The 17,798-nt window shown below is 55.7% G+C and overlaps 1 protein-coding gene across 7 annotated transcripts in view; it reads right to left on the minus strand.

Moving 5' to 3' along the window:
* Positions 1 to 17,798, minus strand: part of ACOT11 (acyl-CoA thioesterase 11) — a 47,197-nt gene that overhangs the window by 11,208 nt on the left and 18,191 nt on the right. For 2 of the 7 annotated variants that reach the window (XM_026498025.4, XM_044383847.3), the window contains exons 2-9: positions 13,514 to 13,724; positions 12,510 to 12,579; positions 8,008 to 8,068; positions 6,810 to 6,908; positions 6,220 to 6,355; positions 4,296 to 4,479; positions 3,012 to 3,131; positions 901 to 1,045 (exon numbers count right to left, since the gene is read on the minus strand). In XM_026498025.4, coding sequence (XP_026353810.1) covers positions 901 to 1,045; positions 3,012 to 3,131; positions 4,296 to 4,479; positions 6,220 to 6,355; positions 6,810 to 6,908; positions 8,008 to 8,068; positions 12,510 to 12,579; positions 13,514 to 13,724 — 1,026 coding nt within the window. Of the gene's footprint in view, positions 1 to 900; positions 1,046 to 3,011; positions 3,132 to 4,295; positions 4,480 to 6,219; positions 6,356 to 6,809; positions 6,909 to 8,007; positions 8,069 to 12,509; positions 12,580 to 13,513; positions 13,725 to 14,043; positions 14,465 to 17,798 lie in introns of those variants that run through there. The other 5 variants (XM_044383845.3, XM_044383844.3, XM_048220490.2 and 2 more) reach the window with 5 other exon arrangements.

Below are 17,798 nucleotides of genomic sequence, written 5' to 3' on the forward strand. Positions count from 1 at the left end.
GAGTGGCTTACCCAAGGTCACAGGCGTAAGAAGTGGGGCCAGGAACAGAACCCTGACGGCCTGACCCAGAGCTCGCCCTCTTAACCACTGCTTCTGATGTCTCCCCGCTCACAAGCATCAACTGGCACAGGCTGGGACGCACTTGTGAACTGTTCGCCACCCCTCGTCTGCCGGGCTCCTCCCACCCCCGGCCCCTGCCAATGCCCAGCTGCGGAGTGGGGGGTTTTCACAGCCAATTCTCGGCCCTGTGAGGCAGGCAGGCAGGGCAGGGGACCTTCCCAGAGAGAGGGAATGCCTCTCCAAGGTCACCCCTCAGCCCCCTGGAAGGAAGCCCGGAACTGGCCCACAGGAGACCCAAGATGGCATTTTTTAAGAGACAGGCTTTGAACCCAAGCCCCTGACTCTTGTCCTTATGCCTCTTGCTCTCCTGTCACCTCCTGCTAAAGGCCACCACTTACTGAGTGCCTACGGGGCTTAGTCAGGCACAGGGTCAGTGCCCCTCAGGCACCCCGCACAACGTCCCCGTGAGGCAGGAGTACAGATACACCTGCTTTACAGGCGGGGACTGGAAACTTGCAGAGGGCGCCCACTAGACCGTGGCAGAGGGGAGTTCCAACCCACTTCTGACCCCAAAGCCTCCTCCAATTCCGCAGGCTCATGAACGCCTGTTACCACCTAACTGAGCTAACTGTGCACGGCCGAGTTCTTTCAGACAGACCCAGGCGTGCCTGCCTTGCACAAGGGGCATCTCTGGGGGTCACAGGGCACTGCAAGCTGGCTGTGTGCCGGCAGAGGGGCAGGGCTGAGCCCATCACTCCCTGGCTGTGTCAGAGACTAGCAGGCCCCACCACCCCAGGCAGAGAGGGAGAAGAGCTGGTGCTGGGGCAGGGCGCCACTCACCCCAGGCTGGGGCTGAATCCAGGGCAGTGTCCGAGGCTGGTCATCCGCGTCCAGGACCACGAAGGTCATGAAGGCACTGTTGATGTGCCGCCGATGGGTCTCGGCCTCCTGGCGGTAAGCCTCCACGCACACACCCACCTCCATGCTGAAGGAGAGGGACGGCTGCTTCCATGCTGGACGGACCTTCCTGAGCCCGAGTCCCCTCCCCAACACACACATACACGCACATGCACGCACGCACACACACGCACACCTGTGCACACACGCACACTCCTGCAGCTCTCCCAGCAGCCCAGCTCAGAATGCCTCTGGTAGGAAACCCGAAACTGTTCCCTTTCCTCAGTGTTTACAGAGCACTTTCTACATGCCTGGGCCTGTGCTAGTCGCTGGGACCACAGAAATGAGTAAACTGGTTTGGTCCACGCGCTCATGGGCTAACAGGTGGGGAATGGGGCAATACATAAATATATATATAAACATACACACATGTGTATATATAATATATATGTACATAATACAGACACACGTGTATATATACACATATGTATACAATATGCAGTGTAAACTGCAAAGGATTCTGGAAGGACATGAGCAAGAAGGTGGGGGCGCAGACTCTACTTGGAAAAAATGTCCCTTACGCACATCTTCACAAGGGCTCTAACAGCCGTGCTCCTGACAGTTCGGTTGTTGCCGTTTCTGTATATCTGTCTTCATGAATTACAAGCAAGCAGCCACCCCATTCCCCTCGCTTAGGAAGCTCTACGATCCCAGCATGCGGACGGTATGCGGAGGGGGAACCAAGACCTAGGACAGGACAGTCACTGGGCCAAGGTCACACAACAGCCAGGAAGGGAAGTTGGACTGGAAGGGGGCCTTGCCGTTCCATGTTCAGGGCCCTCCCCCCCACGGCAGCAGACCGTGCGCCGGTCAGACGGTGAGTAATGACCGTGACAGTGACAATGATCCTGCACCTCACACCTTCTCTGGCCTGCCACCCGTAAGACCGCACTGAGTCCTCACAACTATGATGTAGCTGTGGCGAGCCCCATTTCATGGGCAAAACAACCGAAGCTCAAGGGGGGCGTCCGGGCATCTCAGGCGGCTGAGCATCTGACTCTTGATTTCGGCTCAGGTCATGATCTCGGGGCCGTGGGCTGGAGCCCCGTGTGGGACTGCACACTGAGCGTGAAGCCTGCTTGTGATTCTCTCTCTCCCTCTGCCTCGGTCCTCCCCTGACCCCACCCTAAACCCCGCACACCCCACCCTGCTCACAGGCTCTCTTTATCTCCCTGAAATAAATAAACAAAGAGTACAGTTATAAGAAAAAGAAAGACAGAAGAAAAAAAAAGAACTGAAATTCAGAGATGTTCAGTGACGTGCCTTAAGCCACACAGCCAGTAAAAGGTGAGCCAAACTCGAAACCAGAGAGCCTGGCTCCCTCACTTTTTTTTTTTTTTTTTTTAAGATTTTAGTTATTTATTTGAGAGAGAGAGAGCATGAGCATGGGGAAGGGCAGAAGGAGAGGGAGAAGCAGGGAGACCAATGCGGGGCTCAGTCCCAGGACCCTGGGATCATGACCTGAGCCGAACGCAGCCACTTAAAGGACTGAGCTGCCCAGGTGCCCTGTGGCCTCCTCACTTTTAACAGCTACATTATGACCTTTGAAATCACCAACACAGATACATATTTAAAGCAAGCTTTCTCGGAGGTATCAGGATTCACTCCAAATTAAGGGCTCCGGGAACGAATTGTTGTTTTCAGAGAAAGGTGGGGAAGGATTTGATAAATGAGGGAACACTGGCAAGAGGGGGCCCTATGATGTGAGCACGCACAGTACGCCAGGCCCAGAGGCAGGAGCTGGGAAGAGAGACAGTGACACGCTGAGCACAGGGTATGATCTGAGACCGCAGGAGCCGCAGGGCTGGGGAGCCCAGACGAGGGAAGAGCAGAGCTGCATCTTGGTCACGGTGAAGGCACCTAGCAGCTGGGCAGGGTTTAGACCTCATGGGCCTCGACTGCAGGGGAAAGGGTCCCTGGCAGTTTTGCAACTGGGCCCCTTCTTGGGTCAGGAAGAGCCCTCAATCCCAGGGGGCCCTGGTCCCGCCCCTTACCTATGCTTGAAGGCGTTGTTCACAATGGCTTTGAGCACCAGGCGGTCCCCAACTTGGGAAGGGCCTCGGAAGTGGAACATCTCAATGGCCTTCAGCGTAGGGTGGGCACGGCACAGCCGGCTGGAGGAGGCCAGGGTCGGGGAGACAGGATAAATGCCCCAGTGCTTCAGCCACAGGCCCGCGCCAGCCTCTCCCCCTCCCCCAGCCACAGACCCAGCCACTCCCATCCAACCCGGACACTTCTGCTCAGAGAAACAGAACTAAAGTCCCATTTCACAGCTTAGAACACTCAGGTCTATGCACGGCTAGCAAGCAGCTGAGCTTGAGGCGACAGATGAAAGGACAGGGCTTGGGTTAATCCTTTCCCCGTTTTCCCTTTAAACCCCAGCACCTGCTGCTTCTACTGCCCAGAAGCCCTCCCCTTACCCAAAGCTACTTGTCATTCAAGGTCCAGCTCAAGAGCTCTTCCCCGGGAAGCCTTCCCTGACTATCTGGGCTGTGACTCTCCTCTGAGATCTTATCACACACATAGGCCGGGCTGCCCGAAATGGCATCGTTTATGCACTGGGTCCCACGGGGGCAACACAGGGGAGGGACCACTTGAGCCAGGCTCTTTAGAGGTGAGGAGTAATTCCCCTGGCTGAGGAAGACATGGGTTGAAGAGGGCACTCCTGGCAGAGGGAACAGCAAATACAAAGTCATAGAGGTATGAGGGTCAGTCAGTGAATGTCAGTTATCATAGCTATAAAAAATACCCCCATATCTAGAGAACAAGCCCCGGACAAGGGCAGAGATTCTGGAAGAAGGAAGGAATTGTTTTCACCTCTAGGGAGAAGGGAAGAGTTACAGAGGCTTCGTAGACTTTAGCAGACCAAAAGGAGAGGAAGTGGCATGGGGGGTGGGGTAGAGCATGAGTAAAGGCAGGGCTGGGAATGCGGAGGATGGGAATGGCAGGGAGCATAAGATACAGGAACCAGGAGGCAGTGCCAGGCCAAGGGGAGGCCTAGCGCCTAGCACCTAGCACCGGGCCAGCCAGGGGCGTGGCATTTTCCATGCAGGTGATGAGGACTGCGGAGGTTTTCTGAGTAGAGGAGGGAACGGCCGGCTCACAGAAAAATCCCTCCTCTCTGGCTCTCCCGGTCTGAAAGCCCTAGGTTTCCCTAACAGAACAGCCAAACTCCTGAAGCCTTGAATGCCAACACCAAGCTGGGGTTTCTCCCCCAGAGGGAGCCGGCCAAGGAAAAGAGGGAGAGTGAGGGGGAAGGCAGTGCACCCGCCCCTCACCTGGCTGCAATGGTGGCCACATTTTCCATCCAGGCCATGATCTGGCCCCCGAAGGTATTGCCTTGGTGATTGGCATGGGGGGGCAGGACCAGCTCCACGCTCTCCACGCGGGTCTTCTCGGCCGGCACCATGCAGCTGCAGTCTCTGCTCTCCAGATCTGACCCAGGAAGGGCAGAGGGAGGCACTGAGAGTGCCAGCCCCGGGTTAGGAACAGGAGGACTTGGGATGCGGCAGGTGAGGTTGTCGCGGGGCAGCGGGCGGGACACCCACTTGCAGAGAAGACACACCTGGGTCTGAACCTCAGCACCACCCTACACAGGTTGTATGACCATGGCCAGTCAGGGAACCTCTCTGACCCTCAGTCTCCTCATTGGTGAAGGGCAGATGTCAGAACCAACCCATGAGGATTGCAAAGATGAAGTGTGATCGTGATTCTAGAGCGCTTGGCACCAAACTAGGAGATAGACTCTCAAAAGGATAGTTCTTCCCTCCCTCTGCCCTGACAGGCCCTGTCCTTCAGGGGCAATGGCATCAGAAGATTCTTAGTAGGAGAGGCCCAACAGTGGGCAGGGCCATGGGGGGTCAGAGAAGCAGATGCTGATATGATCCCCCCAACCCAAGGAGGTGCCACACGTCTCCCATCAACCAGGGAGAGAGACCTTATCGGGTATGGCCCGTCAGAGAGGTGGCCTTTCACTTGGCTTGCAGGCTGCTCCGAGATGCTACAGGCAGGTGGGGGGGCGAGGGGGCTGAGCTGAGATCTGAAGACAGGATGGGTAGGACAGTCACAGGAAGCAATGAAGCCTTGGCTTAGGTGGAGCCGAGGGCAAGTAAAAGGTCAGCACCAGGTAAAGCTGCGTGGCCAGCCAAGGGCCCGGGTGCCACGCTAAGGCATTGGGACTAACCCTTGGGTAGAAGGGCTGTCAGGACAAGAGGGATGTGGGAGGGCTGCAGTGGATGGATGGCTCTGGGGGGATCTCAAAGACACCAGGAAGAGCCAGGCCTCCCCAGCCACAGCCCCCAGATCCCACATACATAAGCACAAGGAACCGGGAGCCCCCCTTGCCGCTTTACCGGGGCCAACAGCTCCCACCTGCTCTCTCCCACTCTGGGCAGCTGAACTATGTTTGAATTGTCCTACAGCTGCCTCCTCCAGGCTTCAAGGGAGACCCCACATCCTACCGCGCTGGAGATCGGTGAGTGAGTCCAAGGTTACCCCTCTGGGCCTTTGCCCAGCCTGCGCTCTCCGTCAGGAAAACCTTTCCTTTTCTTTCCATCTGTCAAAATCCTACCACTCCACAGGAGGTCTTTGTGTGCTGGTACAGGGCAATCTCCAAGACGTACTTTCAAGGGGAAAGAAGTAAGATACAGGACAGTGTGTACGGTATATTCCCTTTTGGGTAAAAAGATAGAGCTAAATAATACATAGTATGCTTCAATAGGCAGGGACTCTTCTGGAAGGGTGCCCAAAAAGGAGTAACTGGAGGGGTCTGGGTTCTGGGTAGGAGAGAGTCTTGCTTTTTATTCTATATGTATGTCTATATGCATATTATTTACATATGTATATATGTCTATATGTGTATTATGTGTATATATATATATATGTGCTTTGTAAAGAATCCTACAGTCTTCAAGGCCATGCTCAATAGTACCTTCCCCAATACCTTGAATCCTAGAGATCCAAATACATTCTGTGGACAACAAAGGGTTTTCCTCGTGTCCTAATTCTACCTTCACAGCTCCTGGGCGCTGAGCAAGAGGCCCAAACATGCCCTTCCCTGATGGAGACCTTGAGGCAAGAGGGTCATCAGGACAGTGCGTGGACGTCCCAAGGGGACTCCCTTCCTCCCTCTGCCCAGCGGGGGCTGAGGACAGAGGGGGGCACGCAGGACGCCAGCTGGCCTCCGTACCCACGGCCGCTCACCATCCTGAATGGCGCAGTTGGCCAGGAGGTCCTTGATGGTGTCCGCGTACAGCAGCCGCATGCGTCGGCGCTCGGCCGCCACGCTGTGCTCCATCTTCTCCTCCTCCGTCCGCGGCGTGATCTGCTTCAGCTTCACCTGTGGGTGGGAGTGGCGAGGGGGTGCTCAGGACAGGTTTCCTGAAACAGCAGGAGGGCCTGTGCCCCCAGCCTCATCGTACACCTGGGGTTGCTGGAGGGTTACAAGTCTCCGTCCCCTCTCTATCCCCATCTTCCCGTCTCCATGTTGACTGATATTTCACTTTCGTCCTCCAAATCTCCCCAGTCCCCTTTCTTTGGCAAAAGCACAGAGGATGGGGGGGCTGGTCGATAGAACACGTAAGGGAATGGTGAGATCTGAAGAATCCCATGTGGGACACACAGGAGAGGTGGGGAAGAGGAGCGAGGGAAGGTGGCTGGGGTCTGGCCACAGCTGGGGGAAGCGTCCTCGTTGAATTCCCTGAAGCACCCCCACCTCCACCCCTCCACCAACCCCCAGCTTCACCACCCCGGTCCTGGCCTGCCACAACAAGCAGATGGGTGTAGCTCCCTACCTTGGAGAGCTCTCGGTGGGCCACAAAGGTGGCCAAGGCCTTGCACACGGTCCACTGCTTCTCAGAGCACAGGTCCTCAGAGGCCACCTGGATGCCCACCTGGAGAGGAAGAAAAGGTAGGAGGAGTGAGGAAGGGAGAAATGGAGCTCCCAACCTGAGGCTCCACCACTCGATGAGACAGGAAGGCCCACCCCAGGCCAGGACTCGTATTTCTGTATCACCTACTGAGTCGAGGAGGCCAAAAAGCTGAGATAGGTTCTGATTCTACCCCTGGATCCCTGGAAAGCCTTGGGCAAGTCACTTCCCTTCTCTCGTCCTTGATTTCCTCATCTATAAAATGGGAGTGAGCATAGGGCACCTGGCTGGCTCAGGTGTGACTCTTAATCTCAGGGTCATGAGTTCAAGCCCCACGTTGGGCATGGAGCCTACTTAAAATATGAATGAATGAGTGAATGGATAAATGAAATGGGAGTGAGCATACCTAGGAGAGAATGAAAATGAGACTGTATCTAGGAAAGGACTTAAAGTAGGTAAAATGTTGGCTACATTGAAAGATAGACATCTGGGGGGTGTCCAGAGGGTACACAGAGGCAGTCAGGACTCCAGCCTCAGTGGCTCCTCAGTAACCAGTGGCCTGGCTAGGGGAAGCTGCCTGGGCCTGCCATCTACAGGTGGGAAAGAGAGTCTCTCCCCCAGAGCTCACCGAGCTCACTTAAGAACCCTGCAGCGTAGGAACCATGCTCCCATTTCACAGACGGAGAGACAGAGGCTGTGGGAGGTAAGGTAACGCACTGAAGTTCAGGGCTTTCCCTGCTCCAGCCCTGCTGCCTCCAGGGTCAGGCCCAGTGGCTGCCTTCCACACTTTCCCAAGATCACCTGGCTGCTGAAGAGGGTCTGAGGTGAGGTGTGAAGACCCAGGAGGCTGAAGGTCAAGTTTCAGGTTGGAATCTATGTGACCTGGTGACCTGAGGCAAGTCTCTTCCCCTTCCTGGGCCTCAGTTTGCCCTTCTGTGTTATGGGGTATTGGACAGGAAGATCCTTGGGATCCTCCCAGCCCTGCCAGCTGTTTCAGAACTGTGCTGCCACCACCAGGGCCCTGTGAGTGTGAGTGTGTCCAGGCTGGGGGCTGGGAAGGGAGAGCAGGTAGAAACCCCAGCCACCCACCTACCCACCGCCAGGCAGCAACCACCCCACACACCTCCATGCTGGAGTTGAAGGCCCGGTTCACCTTGGCCTTGATATTCACCACTTGTCCAACACTGGGGAGAGAAAAGCAGGAGGTGGGCCTTCCAGAGGGGAGAGAGGGAAGGAAGAGGGGCCCCAGATACTTGCAGGGCCTCTGCTGAGGGGAACTGGCAGGGGAATGTCACAGCTTACAGACCATATTCACAATGGCAATGTCACTGAGTCCTCAAAGCAAGTTGGCGAGATAGCATTAGCCCCTCATCTTACAGGTAGGGAGGTGGAGGCATGATTTCATTCATCTCCCCCTTGTGCAGTGAACGCTCAAGCTTCTCTTTGCTTGAGGCTCAACAGTACCCCCTTAGGCACCTGCCCCGCCCCTCTGTCACTCAATAAGGTTCACCCTCCCGACACTTCTTCCAACAGATGGGCCTGGCTCGCCCACAATCCTTAAGCTCCACTGGGGCCAGGATCATACCTGTCTTGCTCACCATAGACCCCTGAAGGCTTAGCACACGGCACAGGGTATGCCCTCCATAAATAGTGGCCTACTGAATTAATGCATTCCACGTATATTGAATGCCTACTAAGTACAAGGGACTATAGACAGAGGGTGGGAAGAAAAACGGAAACATGCAAAGAATGCCTACTCTGTGCCAAGCAGTGTGCATTACCTCATTAGAGCCTCCAGATAAGCGTGACAGGTAGGTTGGGGGGGTACTGCACATCAGAGAGGGTAAGCCAGGAGGAGGAGGAGCCAGACAGGGGCTGAGGCGACCTTGAGCAAGTCCCTTCATCTCTCTGTGCCTTAGCTCACAAACATAGACAGCACAGTTGCGAACTTCTTCCTCAAATACACAGCCTCCTCCCCAAAGCTAGGAAGGGTCCCTTCCAAGGGGCCCGCCTGTCAAGGGGCGGCAGTGGACACAGTGGGAAGAGTCACGTGGGCCTGGGCTCCAGTCCAGCTCTAGCATGACGGTCACACTACTGAGCTGCGTGACCTTGGGTGAGTCACTTTGCCTCTCTGAGCCTATCTCCTTGTCTGTGAAGTACCGAGATGCGTGACTACTGAGGGTCAAGTGGGACGGGGTGTGACAGAGCCAGCGCCAGGCCCGGCCCCACAGCAGGAGCTCCATAAATAATAGGAGCCCACGTTCGCCAAGGACTTGTCCATTTCTGTTGTCAGCAGTCCTAACAGGCATGGAAGGGACTGTCATTTCTAGGAGACGCAGGCTGACCTGTGGAGGGAAGAAGTACCATGATGTCTGCAACTTACTTTCAAATAGTTGAGAAAAGAGAGAGAGAAGTATGTGTATTTATTTATCCATATACAGATAAAGCATATTTAGCCAAAAAATGTTAACTCTTGAATCTCACTGGTGGTGATCATTGCACTAGTCAAGTTTTCTAGAGTGTTGAAAGTTTTCATGATAAGAAATTAGGAAAAAATTTCCATGATCCCTAAAATAAAAATAACAGTCTATTTTCTGTGGTACTAAAAAGAGAGATATTTATGTCTCTTCCTCCTTCCCCTCCTCCTCTTCCTCTTCTCCCTCTTCCTCCTCCTCCTCTTCCCCCTCTTCCTCTTTTTCCCCCTCCTCCTCTTCTCCTCCCCCTCCTCTCGTTCCCCTTATCCTCCTCACTAGCTTCCCCCAAAGCCAGGCAGACACCCATTTGGACTCCTGAGCTCCTCTTCCCTCCTGACTCTTCCATCGCACAGCTCAAGCCCAAACTGGCTCCTTTCCCAGGGTCACTGCCCAGCCTCCGGAGGGGCACCCTCAAGTCTCTAGCTCCCCAACGCACCCTCTGGGTATTCTTCACGTTACAGAGAGGCAGTTCCCACAAACAATGTGAGCCCCGTGCAAGCCCTTCCCCAGGACCAATTTACTGGCAGGGGACAGAGGAGCATATTAAATGACACCACAGTGATGCTAACAGCAAAACCCAGATGGTGGAGAACTTGAGAGGGCAAATGACCAGGTCTCCTCCACAAATAAATTCTGAGGAAAAAGAGAGAGATGGTGAGGAGACAGGGTACTGGGGGAAAGGTAGCATCTATAGATAAAAAAAAAACTTAAGAGGGGCGCCTGGGTGGCGCAGTCGTTAAGCGTCTGCCTTCGGCTCAGGGCGTGATCCCAGCGTTCTGGGATCGAGCCCCACATCAGGCTCCTCCGCTATGAGCCTGCTTCTTCCTCTCCCACTCCCCCTGCTTGTGTTCCCTCTCTCGCTGGCTGTCTCTATCTGTCAAATAAATAAATAAAATCTTAAAAAAAAAAAAACTTAAGAGACACAGCAACCAATTGCAACTTTATCTGTATCTTGACTTGAACAAAAAACAACTATAAAGCAAAATAAAATAGAAACAAAATCAGGAGACAGTGCGGGCCCCTGAATGCTGACTGGCTATTTGACGTGCGTGAGAAATTATTGCCAATTTTGTTTAGGTGTAGTAATGACGTTGAGGTTATGTTTAAAAGGAGTTCTTACCACTTAGAGATACATTTTGAAATATCTTTAAATGGCTAAAACCAAAAACAAAGCAAAAAACCTTCTGCAGGTTTCCTCAGGGGCAGCCAGGCCTTTCCTGGTCACCAACCTTGCTCCTGACCCATCCCCAGCTTGCCCTCCTTCCCAGGATCTTTTCTGGCCTCCCCTCCTACCCACACCCTCCTTGGCCCAGACTCACCTTCACTCTCTGAGTCCTGCAGTGGGTCCATTCACCACGCAAGTCCACTCCCTACCCCCAGCCCTCTCCTCCCTAGCTCCTCTGAGTGCCAAAACCTGTGATGGCAGCAGAGATCTAGAACTGGCCCAGACACAGCTCCCCTGGCCTTCAGAGTGTCACTACATACGGTGTTGATGGTACTGAAGCCAGCTCGAACACCTCCTCCAGGAAGCCCCCCATAACTCTATGCCATTACACTCACCCCTAGACATATAGAAAATGTGGCCCACGGGTTAAGAACAAGAGGCTCCTGGGTCCTCCACTAGCTGTATGACCTTAACCAAGTTATTTCATCTCTCTGTGCCTCAGTTTCTTCATCTGTAAAATGAGGATACTGATAGCCAGAACCTCGTAGCATTGTTCTGAGGATTAAATAAGCTAACGTATTAAAAAGACATTATAAATAATGCATCAATATTAGTTCATTCATAGTGACAAAGGTACTGTACTAATTAATATGTTAATAATAGGGGAACTGGGTGTGAGATATGTAGGAACTCTCCATATGATATTCTGTGATACAACTTTTTTGTAAATCAAAAATACTCTAAAATAAGAGATACTTAGTGGGGTGCCCGGGTGGCTCAGTCGTTAAGCGTCTGCCTTCAGCTCAGGGCGTGATCCCGGAGTTCTGGGATCGAGCCCCACATCAGGCTCCTCCACTGGGAGCCTGCTTCTCCCTCTCCCACTCCCTCTGCTTGTGTTCCCTCTCTCGCTGGCTAACTCTCTCTCTGTCAAATAAATAAATAAAATCTTTAAAAAAAAAAAAGAGAGATACTTAGAAAAAGTGTTACACAGCTGACTCATTTGTGAGAGGTCATTATTAGCAAGACAGGTACCCCTTTGAATTGAAATTATGTCTCTACATCTGCCTCCCGACAAAGGGGAGCTCCTGGGGCACAGGGACCATGTTCCAGTTGACTTTGCATACCCCAAACTCAGCATGGGCATTGGTCCGGAACAGGTGCAAGTAGTGACAAAGTACCAAATAAATGAAGACAGGGATTGGCCAAATTTTCTCCTTAACCACAACATGCTGGGTACCCAGAAAGCCATGAATCAGCCCTTGGTGTCTGATGTCCTAGGCACTGACAGTGAGTTTAGGAGCAGGCCTGGAGGCCAGAACACTGTGTGCAGACCCTGCAGCCTGTCCTGGGCTAAGGGCTTGGCATGCTCCTCGAGTCCCAGCAAAGCTAAATGGAGGCAAAGCTCAGCACAGGGCGATGCAGAGTTTTCTAATCAGGACAGACATTTTAAAACACAACCACAAAACAAAAAACTGTGAGGTAGTGAACTCCTCATTCCCAGAGGTATGTAAGCAGAAGTTGAATGACCCAAGCTTCTGACTCAGGCTTTGCCAAGGGTCCTTGCCTAGGAAACTTTCTATGGTCCAATGACCCACGACCCACAGAGAATGTCCAAGTTTGAAAGGATATGCACCAATTAAGTCTAATCCCTTCCATTCGGCAGATAGGAAAACAGAGGCCCAGAGAAAGACACTGGCTTCCCCAAAGTCCCACAGCACCCCATGATGCTGCCTCAGCAACGTCCAACTGCAAACCTGGCCGTGAGAACCCACCCCACAGCACCCAGCAGCAAGCCAGCTCCTGGTCCATGGGTCTCCCAGAGCCCCTGCAGACAGGCCTGTACTCGCTCCGCAGAGGCCCTGACAGTAGAGTCAGGTTCCAGGGTTCCAGGCAGCTCACAGGCCGACCAGGTAGGGAGATGGAGGAGGGGCCCTGGCTTCGTGGCGGGCAGACCAAGGGGACCAAGAAGCAGGAGGGGCCACTTACCTAATGGTGTGCTCAAAATAGATATCGTCCATGGAAGCGGTGACGCAGGGGCAGCCAGCGTGCCTCTCGGCTGGCGTCGGAAGAAAGCCGTGCGTTAGCAGTGTGCCCATGTCACCAGGCCTCTGAGCAAATGTCAGGTGGCCTGAGCTAAGGCTGTGCCTCCTGGCCTGCACCCCCACCCTCCTCTACTTTCTTCACCTCGGTTTCTACACCCTGACCCTGTTTATTTATCCGGGTTTTGTCTGCCTGGTGTCTCTCCCTGATGGGAGCCTGCAAGTCACTTGAGGCCCAGGAGTTTTGCCCATCTCATTCACTGCTGGGCCAGGTCGAACAGTGCCTGGCCCACGGGAGACACCCAGTGAGCAGCTGTTGAATGACTGAACGATCCCCCTGGGCTATTCTACTCCCCAGCCCTCCCAGGTGCCCCGCCTCTGCCATGGGCTTCACCCACCTCCTTTCCTTGCCTGAGTCACTCCTACCCTGGGGACTGTGCTCACCTCCACCTTAGTCCCTCCGGAATCCGTCCCCTGCCCCCAGATCTGTTCTCCCACAGACCCAACTCTGCCTCTTGCCCAGCCCCCATCAAGCAGCGCCGGGGGGCAGGGGTCACCCGTCTGTGCGCCCACCGGACTGCGAGCTCCCTGTGGGTGGGAGGATACTCAGACTCCACAAGGAGCGAAACGAGCTCACTTCAGCTCCCCTCAGCTCAGGAGGGCAGGCAGCCGTGGCCCTGGCTCCCGGCGCCCTCAGGCCCGTCGGGGCGGCCCCGCTGGGGCAGCACGGTGCAGGAGCGGGGACCCACGGGCGCAGGCCAGCCCTCACAAGTGGGGGCGTCTGGGGGTGAGCGGGGGGGTCTGAGCTGAGCCGGGGGGGGTGTTGCAGGCAGGGGGAACAGCAGGAGCCAAGAGCAGAATGAGGACTGAGTGCGGCGCTGGGGGGGACAGTGCCCGTCGCTTACAACTGCGGCGCCCCGCGGAGGACGCCGGTGCCCGGCAGAGGCTCACCGGACAGGCAGGCGGTGGTGTCGATCCACTTGAGCAGCTGCCCGACGCTCAGCTCGCCACGCTGGTTGGTGTGGCACGGCAGCACGAGCTGACTCATCTGCACCTCCGTGGGGTGCCGGTAGCCCTCGCCGTCAGCCATGGCGCCGTGGGCGGTCTGCGCGCGGGAGGCCGACTTGCGGGACGTGCAGTTCGAGAACACAGACGCGATGCCCTGGGGGAAGGGGGGGCGGCAGGGTCAGCTCAGGGCAGCCTCTCCCGGCAACGCCCGTCCTGCGACCTGAGTGCCACGGGGGGAGCAGAGAGCACCCCGGGGCCACCTCCCCCAGACCCCAGCTCCAAGAGTGGCCACCATCCTCCAGCCTAGGCTCTCAGAGCCCCGGGGGTTCCCTGGATGCCACTTGTGCCCAGTTTCCTCTTGGCCACCAACTCCCTGTTAGCAGGACCTTGGCTGAACTTGAGGGAGGGGGAGGGCAATTCAGTCCTCCCTTCTGCTTCTGGGCCAGCTGCCTAATGTTCTGCCCCAGACTGACCTTCATTCTCTATGCAGGGAGGCCTAGTGAGCCCTCTCACAGTCAAGTCTAGGGATGTGTTCCCAATAAAGTGTTCCCAGAAGCAGCTCCTACTTCAGCTCCCGAGCGCCCTTCCTCGGGCTCCCTCATTCTTCAGATGACATCAGAGGCGCGTCTCCGCTGGGTGTTCATCTGTCCCTAGCACTTGGCTTTCCTGACCGGGAGGGCTCCGGGCCGTCACCGACCAGCTGTCTGATCCAGGCCGGTGCTACAGCAGCTGCCAGCTGGAGGAGCAGCAGAGAAAATCCTCAAACTCATGAACTGGAGGTGGAGCTTCTGCCCAGGGCCCAGCTTGCCTGTCCCCAGGCGGAAGGGATGGGGCATACGCGGCACTACCTTGGACGGGCTGGGATGAGGAAGGGGGCCTCCTGTCTGCCTGGCCTGCTCTCCCTAACAGGCTGTGAATGAGAGCTGAGTACACCTGCCTGTGGGAGGACCGACGTGAGTTCCAGCTCTCGTGGCCAGTGTCACAGTCACCGCCAACGTTTACATCACGCTTACTAGGCATCAGATACTCTTCTAAGCACTGTGCATGTGCAAATTCCATTGTATCCACACAACAAATCCCTAAGGTGGGTTCATCGCCACCTCACTCTACAGGTGAGGCTCCAGTGAGTGCCGGAACCCAGCTGTGACCCAAGGTCTGGCTACAGAGTCTGAGGTCCTACCCACGACACCATGCTGTCTACTCCTGGGGCTGAGATGAGTCCAGGGCCCTGGGCCTGGACTCAGCAGCGACCAGTGCCATGACCAACACTGACCCTGCCACAGCTACAGATGGGGACAAGGATGGCTCTCGTGCTGGGGTCTGTCCTCCTTGGATAATTTCCCTCACGAGGCTCCCATACCTAATTCGATAAATTCAAAACACACCAACGTGACTTGTTCAAGGTCACTAACCCCCAAGCAGCAGAACTGGAATTCGAACCAGGCCTGTCTGACCCAGAACAGCTTATGGGTTCCCAGAGAGGCAGCTCATTCCCGAGAGCCCCTGGGTAGAACGTACAGTGCTCGGCATCAAGGAGAGCGATGAGGGCAGCCCCAGGAGCACTCAGCCTGGAAAGAGGCCTGCGGGGTGCCAGGTTGCCAGGCTTGCAGGCTCCTGCAGGCAGCTGGCAGGCCACTGTGGTCCAAGCGGCAGGACCTGTCACCATGGTAACTACTGCCAAGACATTTCCTGCCTGTTGTCCATTGGGGGCCTGCATAGATGTGGCTGCGTGGCTGCCTTTCTGGGTGTGGGAGATGGTGGAGGGAGGAGGCGGAGAGACTTCAGTTACCCGTACTCTTCCCAAACCCATCCCACAGCCAGGAATTCTGGGCAGAACATTCCAGAAAGGAGCCACAGAGCAAGCTAGGGAAACAGGGGAAGCAAGATGCAAAGGGTAAGCAGCCCGGAGAAAGAGAGCAGACCATACGGGATCTCTGGGCAGTTCCAGGCATGCACACAGGGAAGCCCTACACAATGTCCCTGCTTCACAAACTCATTTTCACATCTACCACCCCACTGGATCCCCACAAAGAGGGCAGAGGGTGAGGACCGCTGACCCCATTTTACAGATGTGGAAAGTGAGGATGGGAACAGCCCTAGACTGGCAGGTGGGACACCTAAGTTCCAGTCCTCCCTCTGCTTCTTACCTAGTCGGTCTCTGCTCTCACCAGCCTATTTCCTGTTCTATGAAAAAGAGTCGCTACCCTCCCATTGGATTCTACAGGCCTGGAAGAGGCAGGATCTTTGCCTGGTTCATTCAGTCATTCATTCATTCACTGAGCACTTCCTCTGTGCCCCGGACCAAACATTCCCTCTGAGAAGCTCCTACGCTAGTGCTCGTGCTTAGAAGGGCCCAGCACACAGTAGGATCTCATCAAAGGTTTGTGGAGGGACGAGCAGAGACAGACTTGAGTTCAAATCCTAGCCCTGTCCCTCCGGTGCTATGTGGTTCTGAGCACATTTCCAGGCCTCCTGAACCTCCTCTGTCACTCACTGGGCAGGCAGGGGCAGGGGAAGATGGTCAATCCCTCAGGCACCCCCAGTCCTGGTTCCAGGATTCTGGACGCTGCCCCTGCAGGGTTCTCGCGTGCCCAGCTAACATTTCCATTGAGAAAGCTGAGAGGTCCCGTCACCTTGTCAGACAGGAACTACTGTGCTCCTCTGAGCAGGGACGAGCTCCCAGGCAAACGGAGGGACAAGACCCACTGTGGCCATCTGCCACTCTCATCAAAGAGAAGGGCGCAGAGCCTCTGGGCTGGAGAGCAAGTAGAGGGGACAGAGCAGGACCAGTGGCCCCAGGCACGGCCTCTCAGACTCCAACTCCTTCCTTGGCTCCAAGGCAGTCTGCCCACGTCATGGCAGGCCAGGCTGGCCCTCCTCCTACCCCAAGGTGGGCAGGCAGCCAGCCTGGGAGGCAGGGGCGTGTGCAGCCCAGACAAGGTTTGGCCAATGGGGCCCCAGAGCCGGGCCACTCCTCCCAGGGCCAGTCACGGGGAGAGCAGAGGCCCTGGATGGAGTCAGGGCCTGCAGCGGCCCAGCCAGGCTGAGCCAAGACAGCTGACAGAGAGGGCAGAGCCTGCTGTGAAGGTGGGGAGGGCATCTGGGGGTCAGAGATGTGCCCTCTCAGATGGTAAATGTGCCTACACTGGCCCCAGACCATTGCAGACCTGGCCAGATTTGGTCAGCCCAGACTCGGCCTCAGCTGGCTACACCACGAGCTCTGCGTCCTTCCTCCTGGGCCACAGCCGTGTCACAGATCTGCTGGTCAGAGCAGGAGGGGCCACTTCACCCAATTCCTTCACAGCTAGGGAGACTGACGCACACAGAGGGAAAGGCTGCACCTGGGTCACGCAGCCGAGGAAACAGGATGAGCCCTCCTGTGACAGCAACCCCACACCAACAGACTTAACCTCAATTTCCTCTTTCTTCCAAGTACCAAGTCCCAGTGACCTGCCTCCCTAAACTCTCAGGCTCCCCTCTACCCTGACAGCTCAGGCCCCCACTAGGCACTGCTAGCTCACTAGACCGTTCCCATAGCCTGCGCACAGGCCTCCAGTCTCTCCACCTCCTTCTAGCTTCCACAAGCACCACACGCATCTTTCCCGACAGCAAATTCACCAACACGACAGCCATAACTTTGTGTCCCGCCTTGCAGGGACACTAGGCCCGGTCTTTATAACTCCCCCCATCGTGGGACTTCATTCTGTCCCTTAGGACCACACAGACCTTTCTGAAGAGCAAGACTAACCAGACACCTCCCCTGCTCAAGACTCCTCAGTGGCTCCCTACTGCTCTTAGGATCAAGGCCCAACTCTGCAGCTCCTGCAGCTGCTCTCCCAGGCTCTTGACCACATGCCATTGCTCAGAGGCACCACTCTCACCCAGCTCCATCCCCCACCATGTGGGTGCTGCTTCTGCCTAGGATCCCTTTATCTGCTTATGTGCCAGGTGAGCCCTCCCTCCTCCATCTTCAAGCCCCCACCACCTCTTCCCCAGAGAGAGTGAGGGCCTCCCTGGCCCCGCAGCCTCGTCTGCCTCTATCACAGCCCTAACCAAGCTGTGTGGTCACTGTTTTGTGAGCCACCTCCCCCATCAGACAGGCATTCCCACGGGACGGGGACAGACTCAGGCCTGCCACAGAGCAGGTGCCAGATAAACACGTATGGAAGAGGAAAAGCAAGGAAAACACGAGAGACAGGGTGGCCCTAGAGCTGAGGCTTGAAGACGA

This window comes from Ursus arctos, unplaced genomic scaffold (genome assembly GCF_023065955.2).
Source record: "Ursus arctos isolate Adak ecotype North America unplaced genomic scaffold, UrsArc2.0 scaffold_12, whole genome shotgun sequence".
NCBI classification, from domain to species: domain Eukaryota; kingdom Metazoa; phylum Chordata; class Mammalia; order Carnivora; family Ursidae; genus Ursus; species Ursus arctos.